At 41.7% G+C, this 12,889-nt stretch overlaps 1 protein-coding gene across 8 annotated transcripts in view; it reads right to left on the minus strand.

The window, feature by feature from the left end:
- The window catches only part of BTBD9 (BTB domain containing 9), a 298,672-nt gene that overhangs the window by 267,063 nt on the left and 18,720 nt on the right, over positions 1-12,889 (minus strand). For all 8 annotated transcript variants that reach the window (XM_037895534.2, XM_007071677.4, XM_043543500.1 and 5 more), the window contains 3 exons: positions 10,979-11,189; positions 8,612-8,975; positions 2,695-2,959 (listed from right to left, as the gene is read on the minus strand). In XM_037895534.2, the coding sequence (XP_037751462.1) occupies positions 2,695-2,959; positions 8,612-8,975; positions 10,979-11,163 (814 nt within the window). In that variant the 5' untranslated portion in view covers positions 11,164-11,189. The remainder of the gene's footprint in view (positions 1-2,694; positions 2,960-8,611; positions 8,976-10,978; positions 11,190-12,889) is intronic.

Here is a 12,889-nt window from a genome sequence, read left to right on the forward strand (position 1 = left end):
GCAAAGAAAATGCTGAAAATATGACCTGAATGCAAAATACCGTGTTGTCTTCCTGACTCTATAAACATGCTGACAATAGCTTTAGGGTGTACATTTTCCCATTCATTTCAATGTGGTGTTAGGTCTAAAACCTAGATAACGTAAGTTAAAATGTTGACATTTTAAACAGTTCATTGACGAACATGTTAGCAGAAACACCCAGCTAAGATGCTGCCCCCAGAATTACAAACAGCCTCCGTTGCTTCCACAAATGCCAAAAGTCCCACCTGTCTTTTATCCACCTGTCACAACCTCCAGCTGGACCCACCGCACACTAATTTTGTACAATAGACTTTTATTGTCAATACAAATATTTACAAGCATATTGAAGACTAAACATGAGTGGACAGCATAAAAATAAACTGAACTTAGTATAACAGGCTACTGTTTCCAGTATTACTTAAGTTCATATTTAATTTTTCAAACTTGTTAAGATTTAAATGAAGCTGCTGCAGAATCCATGGAGCTTACTGCAAAATTTAGGTCCAGCTTGCTATTGAGTACATGGTGTCTCAGATCATAAGGCTGAAACATAGGTATTTATTGACAGAAGGAAGGCTTGTGTAGAACAAGGCAGCCTCTCCTTTGGAGAATGTACATGGATCTGTTACAACCATTGTCTTTCTATCCTGAACTGTTTGTGAAGTTCCTGGAAATCTGCCTATTCTCTGAAAGTAGTAATAATTAAGTGGGCTAACCATACACATTTCATGATGCATTATTTAATACTTTGAAGTGAATAGTTTTCTGATGATAGTTTACAGTTTAATTTGAACTTAGTACTTAAGGAAAAGCTACAGGAATTCAATTCTTAAAATAGCTACATTATTGACAGGGTGAGAAATCATGTGCTTCGGTGCCTGCTATCAAATGCTATCAACATGAATGCAGAGGATCAGTAAGGCCTGTAGTTTCCTAAGTGAAAAATCTGAAGGGACAGCTGCTAAAAAAAGCAGTTTCTCATGATGGAAAGCTCATCCCTGCATGATTTAAGAGACCACAATACAGAATATTCTCTAAGAGTATTCAACATTATTCTCAATTGCAGGATAAATATTCTGTGCTATGTAAGCATTACTTTATAGCACACAAATGTTTTAATAAAACATTTGCCAGCTGTAAAAGGTTAAAACCTAATTCACAAATGATACAAATAATCTAGTACAATGGTGGAGACAGGTTCCTATTACAGCAAACACAAGTGAAATACTTTCCTCTCTTTTCATACCTAAAATGTAAGCTCTCTGGTGCAGGGACTGATTTTCATTTTACACATTACGTGCGCAAACAATGTAAAGGGGAAAAGAAAAAATCAGATACAGAATATTTTGAAACTAAACAGCAAAATTATTATTTTTATTACAAAATTGGCAATAAAAATCTGACAGATGTCTGCATTAAAGTTTGATTAATTTTTAGATATAAAGTTCGGCAAATGGTTTTTCTTGAGGAAAAATTAAGCATTTTGATAAAAATGCACTCTGCTGTAATTTACATGCTGAAGCAACATCTAGACTATGTGGAGTTAACATATTTTCCTGATTTCCATTTAATGTTTGTCATCACTGCCATTGGAATTCTTCAGAAAAAGAGCAAATGAAAGTTAGGAAACTATTCCAGTTATATTTTTCATTGCTCTTTCTGCCTCCAGGTCAGATAAAAAATTCACTCTCACTTAAAGCAATTTCAGATATTCCCAAGCATTCCCAAGGTGTTGGTTTAGGCATTTTAATTGTATAGGCATTTTCCAATTAGTAATATACCACCCATTTCTACTGATAAATTATAAATCCATACATAGGGCCCTACCAAATTCACAGTCCATTTTGGTCAATTTCACGGTCATAGGATTTAAAAAATAGTAAATTTCATGATTTCAGCTATTTAAATCTGAAATTTCACAGTGTTATAATCGTAGGGGTCCTGACCCAAAAAGGAGTTGTGGGGGCTGGGGAGGGGGTGGAATTGCAACGTTATTGGGGGGGGGTTACAGTACTTCTATCCTTACCTCTGCACGACTGCTGGCGGTGCTGCTGCCTTCAGTGCTGGGCAGCTGGAAAGCAATGGCTGCTGGCTGGCAGCCCAGCCCTTAAGGGAAAGCCACTGACAGCAGCAGTGCAGAAGTGAGGATGGCATGGTATGGCATTGCCACCCTTGCTTCTGTGCTGCTGCCTACAGAGCTGGGCCCTCAGTCAGCAGCTGCTGCTCTCCAGCCGCCTAGCTCTTAAGGCAGCAGTGCAGAAGTGAGGGTGGCATGGTATGGTATTGCCATACTTACTTCTGTGCTGCTGTTAGCAGGGCGCTGCCTTCAGAGCTGGGTGCCTGGCCAACAGCCATCACTCTCCAGCCACCCACCTTTGAAGGCAACGCAGAATCAAGGGTGGCAATACCATAACGCCCTTAAAATAATCTTGGGACCCCCTGCAACTCCGTTTTGGGTCAGGACCCCCAATTTGAGAAACACTGGTCTCTCCCATGAAATCTGTATAGTATAGGGTAAAAGCACACAAAAGACCTGATTTCACAGGAGGAAGCCAGATTTCACGGTCCATGACACATTTTTTCATGGCTGTGGATTTGGCAGGGCCCTCGCCATAGGACAGTTGCATTTTGAAAGTCCATCCTCAACAAGTTTAAAAAAATACTGATGCTCACTTAGCATGCCCCTGTAGTTGAGGTCCATGTCCCGACTTTCAGAACGGACTTTAATGGCATCCAGAATGGCATCAGGCGACAGCAATCCAGAAGGTCTTACAACATTTAGTAGCTCTGTCAGACTCATCAGGGGTAAGCGTACTGCCTGCATGATTTCAGCATGATTCTCCTTGGGGTTATGTTTACACCAGTTCATCAAAGCCTGGAAAATATCCTTCTCAGGTGCTGCAAATGAATCCCTCAGCACAACATTTAGAAGAGCAGCCTAAGTAGAGAACATCCAAGAAAATTCATGTCTAAAACATAACAAAAATTAACAGATCTTTAATTAGTAGAGCTATAAAAGTTTTCAAAACTTGATTATACTAGTGGGACAGTGACTCTGTAGACAAACACCATAGCCATTAACTGCCATTAAATAGCTTACATGTAGCCAGGGCATTAAAAAGTATTTTACTGAGAAAAGGAATTTTGGTCAGGATGTTGGTTTAATGCCTATCTAGCAGATGGCACCTCTAACAGAGCAACATTCCCAAAGGAGTGAATGCCCTGCACTGTCAGATCAAAGTATAAGCCAAAGTCCTCATACCCGAACCCTAACCTTCTTGGTCAGAGTTGAAAACACTACTGGCTCACTATGATACTCTTACTGAGCAGCCTCCCTGGCCTTTCAGTTTTTATTTTGAGTATTGTACTCAGTTATAGCTTACTTGCTTTTACTCATTTTAATCATTTATGCAAGAATTCTAGGTTTTCTACTTACGTAACAGGTTATGATTGTACCACCACCACCAGAACTAGGCTTAGAGTGTGTAAGTGTGTTAAGCCACTCAAATTAATGGTATCTTTAAATTCTCGGTTCTGATGGGTCAAGGAGTAAATAAAGGTGATTTTTAGATTTGGCAGTACAGTGGGCTGCCAAAGTAAAATTTTGGTAGCACACCTCTGAACTTATGATCTATGATCTGAGCTATATGATCACTGGCGTGAAAATTAGATGCAGGTTTTGTATCACCCACTCCAAGCTCTTTCCCTCCTCCTTTCTTTTTTGGGGCCAAGCTGGTAACTGCAGAAAAGATTCACGTAACTATTTCCTGGACAGAAGCACAAACACGCACCTACTGCAAAATGAAACCAACCAGAATTGAACAACTTTTTGCATTTTCACTTTGCAGACAGTATAAGTAGGAATGAGCCTTAGAACAAGGAAGTCCTCCTGCAGCACTGGTTATCCCACAAACTCCAATTACTGAAAGGAGGTAGCATGTTTCCTGGTCAATGGAGTCTGCTGATTTGTTCCATTCTACACTGATGTTATCCCCAGTGCATTCTTAGTTGATATATAATATCTGGCATCAAGCAGTTAACAGTGAGGACTTAAGTGTCAAAAGGGAGCGGAAGCAATTATAGTCTCCTTTGTAACAAGATACCAAGTTAGTTAGCTCTGTAAGGTCTCTGGTCCCTATTCGTAGAATAAATGTTCTCATTAAACCTGCCAAAAAAGTCAGTGTATTTTTTACAGTAAAAGGGACTTGAAATATTTTTCATACACATTTTAATATGCCTTTATAAAAACGCATTGAAAGCTTGAAACTGAAACTTGCATTCTTACAAAAAAAATTCTGCTACTTCACATGTATGCTGGTTTGAGTGCTGGGTTACTGGTACAGAGTTTTGAGGCAGATGAAACAATATGGGAGCATTTACTGTAGAAGAAAAGACATCTAGGACTAAATCCTCTGGTGCAGTGTAGCCACTTGGCATTGTAACATCGATGTATCCAGCCCAGAAGGCTCACTCTAGTGCAGAGAGAACAGGAGTACTTGTGACACCTTAGAAACTAACCAATTTATTTGAGCATAAGGTTTTGTGGGCTACAACCCAAATCATCGGATGCATGCAGTGGAAAATACAGGACGATTTTATATACACAGAGAATATGAAACGATGGGTATTACCATGCACACTATAATCATAGAATATCAGGGTTGGAAGGGACCTCAGGAGGTCATCTAGTCCAACCCCCTGCTCAAAGCAGGGCCAATCCCCAATTTTTGCCCCAGATCCCTAAATGGCCCCCTCAAGGATTGAACTCACAACCCTGGGTTTAGCAGGCCAATGCTCAAACCTGAGAGTGATCAGTTAAGGTGAGCTATTACCAGCAGGATTGTAGTTTCCTCAGGAAGTCAGTGGTGTCTCAAAGATAGCTAGGAGTGCTGGTAGCGTAGAGCCTGAGGAGGGAGTCTACATAGCCAGACAATCCTGCTGTCAGGGTGCCTGCTCGGGGTTCTAGGGGTGTGTCTGTGTGGATTTGCTCGTGTGCTTTTTCAGGGAGTTTCTTGAGCAGATGGTGTAGTTTCTTTTGGTAACCCTCAGTGGGATCAGAGGGTAATTGCTTGTAGAATGTGGTGTTGGAGAGCTGCCTAGACACACCCTTAGAGCCCCGAGCAGGGGTATTCCATCTGCTACCCAAGATCCATAAATGTGGAAATACTGGACGCTCTGTCATCTCAGGCATTGGCACCCTGACAGCACAATTGTCTGGCTATGTAGACTCCCTCCTCAGGCCCTATGCTACCAGCACTCCTAGCTATCTTCGAACCACCACTGACTTTCTGAGGAAATTACAATCCATAAGTGATCTTCCTGAAAACACTATCCTAGCCACTATGGATGTAGAATCCCTCTACACCAACATTCCATACAAAGATGGACTACAAGCCATCAGGAATAGTATCCCCGATAATGTCACAGCAAACCTGGTGGCTGACCTTTATGACTTTGTCCTCACCCATAACTATTTCACATTTGGGGACAATGTATATACCTTCAAATCAGCAGCACTGCTATGGGTACCCGCATGGCCCCACAGTATGCCAACATTTTTATGGCTGACTTAGAACAACGCTTCCTCAGCTCTCGTCCCCTAATGCCTCTACTCTACTTGTGCTACATTGATGACATCTTCATCATCTGGACCCATGGAAAAGAAGCCCTTGAGGAATTCCACCAAGATTTCAACAATTTCCATCCCACCATCAACCTCAGCCTGGACCAGTCCACACAACAGGTCTACTTCCTGGACACTACGGTGCTAATAAGCGATGGTCACAACCACCACCCTATACCGGAAACCTACTGACCGCTACACTTACCTACATGCCTCCAGCTTTCATCCAGACCACACCACACAATCCATTGTCTACAGCCAAGCTCTAAGATACAACCGCATTTGCTCCAACCGCTCAGACAGAGACAAACACCTACAAGATCTCTATCAAGCATTCTTACAACTACAATACCCAGCTGCTGAAGTGAAGAAACAGATTGACAGAGCCAGAAGAGTACCCAGAAGTTACCTACTACAGGACAGGCACAACAAAGAAAATAACAGAACGCCACTAGCCATCACCTTCAGCCCCCAACTAAAACCTCTCTAGCACATCATCAAAGATTTACAACCTATCCTGAAGGATGACCCATCACTCACACAGATCTTGGGAGACAGGCCAGTCCTTGCTTACAGACAGCCCCCCAACCTGAAGCAAATACTTACCAGCAACCACACACGAAAAACACTAACCCAGGAACCTATCCTTGCAACAAAGCCCGTTGCCAACTGTGTCCACATATCTATTCAGGGGACACCATCATAGGGCCTAATCACATCAGCCACACTATCAGAGGCTACTTCAACTGCACATCTACCAATGTGATATATGCCATCGTGTGCCAGCAATGCCCCTCTGCCATGTACATTGGCCAAACCGGACAGTCTCTATGTAAAAGAATAAATGGACACAAATCAGACGTCAAGAATTATAACATCCAAAAACCTGTCAGAGAACACTTCAATCTCTCTGGTCACTCAATTACAGACCTAAAAGTCACAATATTACAACAACAAAACTCCAGAAACAGACTCCAACGAGAGACTGCTGAATTGGAATTAATTTGCAAACTGGATACCATTAAATTAGGCTTGAATAAAGACTGGGAGTGGTTGTGTCATCACAAAAGTAAAATTATTTCCCCATGTTTATTTCCCCCCCCTACTGTTCCTCACACGTTCTTGTCAACTGCTGGAAATGGCCCATCTTGATTATCATTACAAAAGGTTTTTTTTTTCTCACCTGCTGGTAATAGCTCACCTTAACTTATCACTCTCATTATAGTGTGCATGGTAACACCCATTGTTTCATGTTCTCTGTGTATATAAAATTGTCCAACTGTATTTTCCACTGCATGCATCTGATGAAGTGGGCTGTACCCCACGAAAGCTTATGCTCAGATAAATTTGTTAGTCTCTAAGGTGCCACAAGTACTCCTGTTCTTTTCGTGGATATAGACTAATACGGCTGTTACTCTGAAATCTAGTGCAGAGGTCGGCAAACTACGGCCCGCGGGCCACATCCGGCCCACAGAACCGTCCTGACCGGCCCTTGAGCTCCCGGCCGGGGAGGCTAGCCCCCTGCCCCTCCCCTGCTGCGTCCCCTTCCCCGCAGCCACGCTGCCGCACGGGCAGCGGAACTGGCTCCAGCTAGGCGGCACGGCTGGCAGTCCTGGTGCTCTCAGAGGCATGGTAAGGGAGCGGGGGGGGGGTTGGATAAGGGGCAGGGGGTCCCGGGGGGCTGTCAGAGAGCAGGGGGAGGTTGGATGGGGCGGAGGTTTGGGGGGGCAGTCAGGGGACGGGGAACAGGGGAGGTTGGATAGGTGTGGGAGGCCCGGGGGGCCTGTCAGGGGTCGGGGGTGTGGACAGGGGTCGGGGCAGTCAGGGGACAGGGAGCAGGGGGGGCGTTGGAGAAGAGTGAGGTCTGGGGGGGGGGGGGCGGTTATGGGACAAGGAGCGGGTGGGTTGGATGGGTCAGGGGTTCTGAGGGGGGCAGTCAGGGGACAGGGAGCGGTTGGATAAGCGTGGGAGTCCTGGGGGGCCCTGTCAGGGGTCGGGGAGTTGGATAGGGGGTGGGGAGTCCTGGGAGGAGGCGGTCAGGGGACAAGGAGCTGGGGGGTTGGATGGCTTAAGGGTTCTGAGGGGGCAGGAAGTGGGAGGGGGTGGGGGCCAGGCTGTCTGGGGAGGCACAGCCCTCCCTACCCGGCCCTCCATACAGTTTCGCAAACCCGATGTGGCCCTCGGGCCAAAAAGTTTGCCTACCCCTGTTTTAGTGCATGGGGGAACTCCAGTGGCACAGAGCCACCACAGAGATTCCTACGCACATTCATATACTACATCTAGTACAATGTAGGGGGTGTGACCAGAGGAAGGGACATAACTACACTGTAATAATCCAAAATTGTGGTTTCAGCCCGTTGGGACAATTAACAGCTGATGTAAATTGCAGCAGCCCAACGGCTGCTCCAACTTGTGCTGAGAGAATGATCCTGAGTATAGGAGCCCTAGGATCAGGAAAATGAACATAAACTGAGTTTTATGCCATCTTTGCAACTCCCTCCTCCAAACCTTTACTGCGTACACTTTGGCCAGATTTCAAACGCCAGACTACTCTGTTTAAAGGACAGTGCAGACTTTACAAATATGTAAGAAAACATACAGAAGAAAAGAAGGTAAATATTTTCCTCCTACCCTTGACAATGTCCTGTTAAAGAGTCACGTTTAAGTTTTATAATTGGTCACAATTGACTAGCTCAATAGATATTACATTTAGGAATGATCTTTAGGGTCTCTTTATTACCACAATGTTTATGTTTATAGAATTCTACAAAATATTACTTATTCATCTCATCTTGACTTCAGTAACTCCAGCAATGCAATTTCACTGCTAATTGACCTTACTATTCAAGTCTCTTATTACTTGGCCTATGCTTCTCTTTTCTTCATTTCAGACCACGATTAGCATTTTATCATAGTGTTTTTTGTAGACCACAACCAACATGCCTGAAAGAACTTAAAAAGACGCACCTTAGAAAGTGACAGAAAGCCTTCGCTGGAGAGCACCTCTTGAGCATTTCTATCCATAAACATACAGCACATACAAGTCAGTTTAGGGAGTGAGTAGAGACTGGCAACATCAAAGGTCATACAAACGTTCTGAATATTAAGTATGGTGCAAAGATATTCAGAAGTGGAATCCTCCAATTCTGGGAATCCATATTTGTGAGCCAGGCTCAGGAAATCCAGGAGTACCTCTTCTTTCTCATCTCTTAACGTAGCACGGCCTGTGTAGATATATTTCAGCAGCATTGTAAATGCTTCTGCAGTGGTATCCTGAAGAGGGATTTCTGCTTCAGGCTGAGATTCTCTCATTCCACCATATAATAATGCTCTAGAGACAGAAAGAAAATGTGAGAAACCTGCACCCTCACAATAGGTGCCTTATTATATATATTTAAACAGTAAAGTAAATAAAGCAAGCATCCAAATGCCAGGTGAAAAAATAAATGAAGGTATACTTGCAATGGCTCCTCAGAAGAGACCACATAAAATGAAAAAGAATGGTCTTGAAAATATGAAATGGAAGCTGTGTGGACAGCTTAAAATTCAGCTCTACTCTGATAGCGTCTACGTAGGAATAGCACTGTGGGAGTCTCTTCATCATTATCTCAATTATTCTACATCAAGTTTAGTCAGTTTACAGGTAAAAAGAATGGGATGTGAGGTGGATTTTGTTTGTTTTTTTAATTTCAGCTCTGAAAATTCACCCTGGGATCTGACAGTTAAGTTAGGTTCTTTCATACTCACACATCACCACCAGCAGTAAAGAGTTTTCAGAAAAAAATTATGTCCTTAATGACACCTGCACAGCCCCACTGAAAGTTGGGGAAGCAGAAGTACAGACAGGTGAAATGACTTGCTAATGCTCTTACTATGAAAGAATAGCAGAACTGACAACAGAACCCAGGAGTATCAATCCCCATTTCCTTGCTCTATCCACTAACTATGGCATAGGACAGCACTGGAGGCCGAGGTGATGAGACTTGAGAAGAATCAAAAAATTTGCAACGTGTTTTCTCTAGATGATAGGTAATTTGTGCATTCTGTACACATACGTCTTAGTTTAATCACTAGCATCTCTGGCATTCATATAAGAGAAGAATTATCTTGAAATTTTACTAGATACATTTTAAGAATGGTAAGTAGATCTGCTGTGTTAAAATGAGACATGAGTTTCAACCCAATTTTTAAACATACAATATTTTCCTAGTTCATATTGCAGCAGATAGACTCTTTTAAATGAGCAATTTCAGCAAGAAAGGCTAAAATAAACATTTTTAATAAATAAGTTGTATACAAAATGGGAAATGACTGCCTAGGAAGGAGGAGGAAGGAAAGGGATCTGGGGGTCAGTGGACCACAAGCTAAATATCAGTCAACAGTGTAATACTTTTGCAAAAAAAAAAAGCGGACATCATTATGGGATGTATTAGCGCGAGTGTTGTGAGCAAGACACGAGAAGTAATTCTTCCTCTCTACTCCGTGCTGATTAGGCCTCAACTGGAGTACTGTGTCCAGTTCTGGGCACCACATTTCAGGAAAGATGTGGACAAATTGGAGAAAGTCCAGGGAAGAACAAAAATTATTAAAGGTCTAGAAAACATGACCTATGAGGGAAGATTGAAAAAAACTGGGTTTATTTAGTCTGGAAAAGAGAAGACTGACAGGGGACATGATAACAGTTTTCAAGTACATAAAAGGTTGTTACAAGGAGGAAGGAGAAAAATTGTTCTTCTTAACCTCTGAGGATAGGACACGAAGAATTGGGCTTAAATTGCAGCAAGGGAGGTTTAGGTTGGACATTAGAATAAACTTCCTACCTGTCAGGGTGGTTAAGCATTGGAATGAATTGCCTAGGGAGGTTGTGGAACCACCATCATTGGAGTTTAAGAGCAGGTTAGACAAATACCTGTCAGGGATGGTCTAGATAATACTTAGTCCTGCCACGAGTGCAGGAGACTGGACTAGATGACCTCTCAAGCTCCCCTCCAGTCCTATGATTCTATGATACAAGCATGTTACCTATATTTACACTTTTACTTTACAGAGGAAACCATCATCATATTTACATCATCCAATTTGTGTTCTGAAGTTTATTTCTTTTTAATCTGTAAATTGAGAGCCCAATTTAATAAAAGTCTAAAACATTATGATCTCATGGCATTTTCCAGCTTTACACAGTTGGCCACAATGCTTTGATGCACTGGGAAGCACTCACACAAGAAAGGTCATGTTCAGTAAATAGTGGATTATGGGAGTATTTCTCTGTGAACTTCCTAATGTATATTTCATACACAACGTTTCCTTTAAGCCTGACAAGAAGCAATACATCACCTGAAATAATGGCATCTGGCAGCCAGAATCACTCTATGTGCAGGAAAACGTTTCTTTTCTACAATAAAGGTAACATCACTATACTCCTCCCCATTCATCAGAGCACCAACATTCTCTGACAAAATGTGAACATGGTCAATTTCCCCCACAGCTGTGTAAGGACGGAGTGGGTGACTATTACTCATCTTGATGAAGTGATGGTATTGGCAGCCTATAGGAAGAAAGAAAAGAATCATAAGCATTTTTAAAACTGGGTACTGAAACTAACTCCAAGTTAGAACAAGTTACAATTACAAAAAAGCTAATGTAGATGGAATTTAGACAATTACAAGGGATAACAATTTAGTGAGGTTTCTGCTAAATCAGTTACAATAGGAACCCACCCAACTTGCTTCAAAAATTATATTTCAGTTTGATTTCAGATATCTCCACCCTACTTTTATTCTGCCAATGCATCTGTTCTAAATCAACAAGATGCCATCAATCAAATCAAAGTAACTGAACGGGCTGTAAAACTTCTGCACTACTAAATGATTCACAAAAGACAAAACTCCGTATAAATTAAAATTAGTTGACTGACCAAGGATAGAGAAATCATCATCTGAGTAAACAGGCTTAGTCTAAATACTGAAATCTATGCTAAAGTGTTTTCATCAGTAATTAGCCAGATTATGGATGTTCATGACATATTCTGATTGGATCCAGATTAACTTTCTAGAACTGAAATAATTAGTGATTCTTAATTACTAACATATGAAGATTGTTCAGGCAGAGATTCCAGTAAATCCTTGAAAGACTTAGAGGAATCCACTGGGAAGCCATCTCCACCAAGTATATTTTCAGACTGAAGAGGCTTTATGAGAAAAAAGACCTTCTGCTCTTCAATTGCAGAGTCTAAAAGATCTCTTGAGCGGAGAAATGGCATTTACAAGGCATATGGTTTAACTATTCATTTCACTTTGTGTGCGTACCCATGTGGTGTATAATTTGAAATAGCATTCCTTACACTTCAACTATCACTTGGGGAGAGAAATAACATGTTGTCTACATTTACACAGAAAATATACCTCTGAATATTTTCTTCTTACCTAACAGACCAGAAACCTACCCCACTTGATTCTCTAGCCATATGCTTTACCTCTGGAAATCCACAAGCTTAAACAGAATGTGCAGACAGCCATAAAGGGTGATATGTCCTTGACTTTAAGAACATTATTATACGAAATTTCAATATTATACCATAAATTAAGTCGGTGATGGCCATTCCATTCTAAGCCTCAATTGTTAGTCTCCTATAACTTCCCCCAAAAACCTGGGGGAGTAAATTTGTTATAAATATTCTCAGCCATTTTCTCAGAGTTTAAAGGTAAAATGCAGAGCAAACCCAGAAATGGAATTAAGCTCAGATTTGTGTGTTGAGCGTCCTCAACCATCAGGCTTCAGGAAGCATTCAGTTCAGAAATTTTGGCTAAGTTATTTTCCCTCTTTGATACTCTCTTAGAATCGCCTTGTTCACTGAACGTATCCAAGAAAGGGGCAACACAAATACCAGAGTTCTCATTGCAAATAAACACAAGCTGCGATATTTGTGATAACACAGAATGATGTATTCTGGGATACCTTCTGTGAACCAGGAAGTACCAAAATGATTTCACAGAAAGGAAAAGGGAATTTTAGAAATTAAAGTTTATTTCTGTGCAGTCCAGCTTGTGAGGACATGCAATGTAAAATATTGGGGTTTAATATTTATTCTTACATCGCAGTTCACTTAAGAGAAAGTCAGTTCAACGGTTTGACATTAGTGATGCAGATTTTACACTTCAAAAATGTTTTCAGACACTTTTTGTGTTCTAGTAACCAGCTTTATTTAAAATGTTAAATTGGGTGTGTGTGTGTGTGACGGGGTCGGGC

Source organism: Chelonia mydas, chromosome 3 (genome assembly GCF_015237465.2).
Source record: "Chelonia mydas isolate rCheMyd1 chromosome 3, rCheMyd1.pri.v2, whole genome shotgun sequence".
NCBI lineage: Eukaryota > Metazoa > Chordata > Testudines > Cheloniidae > Chelonia > Chelonia mydas.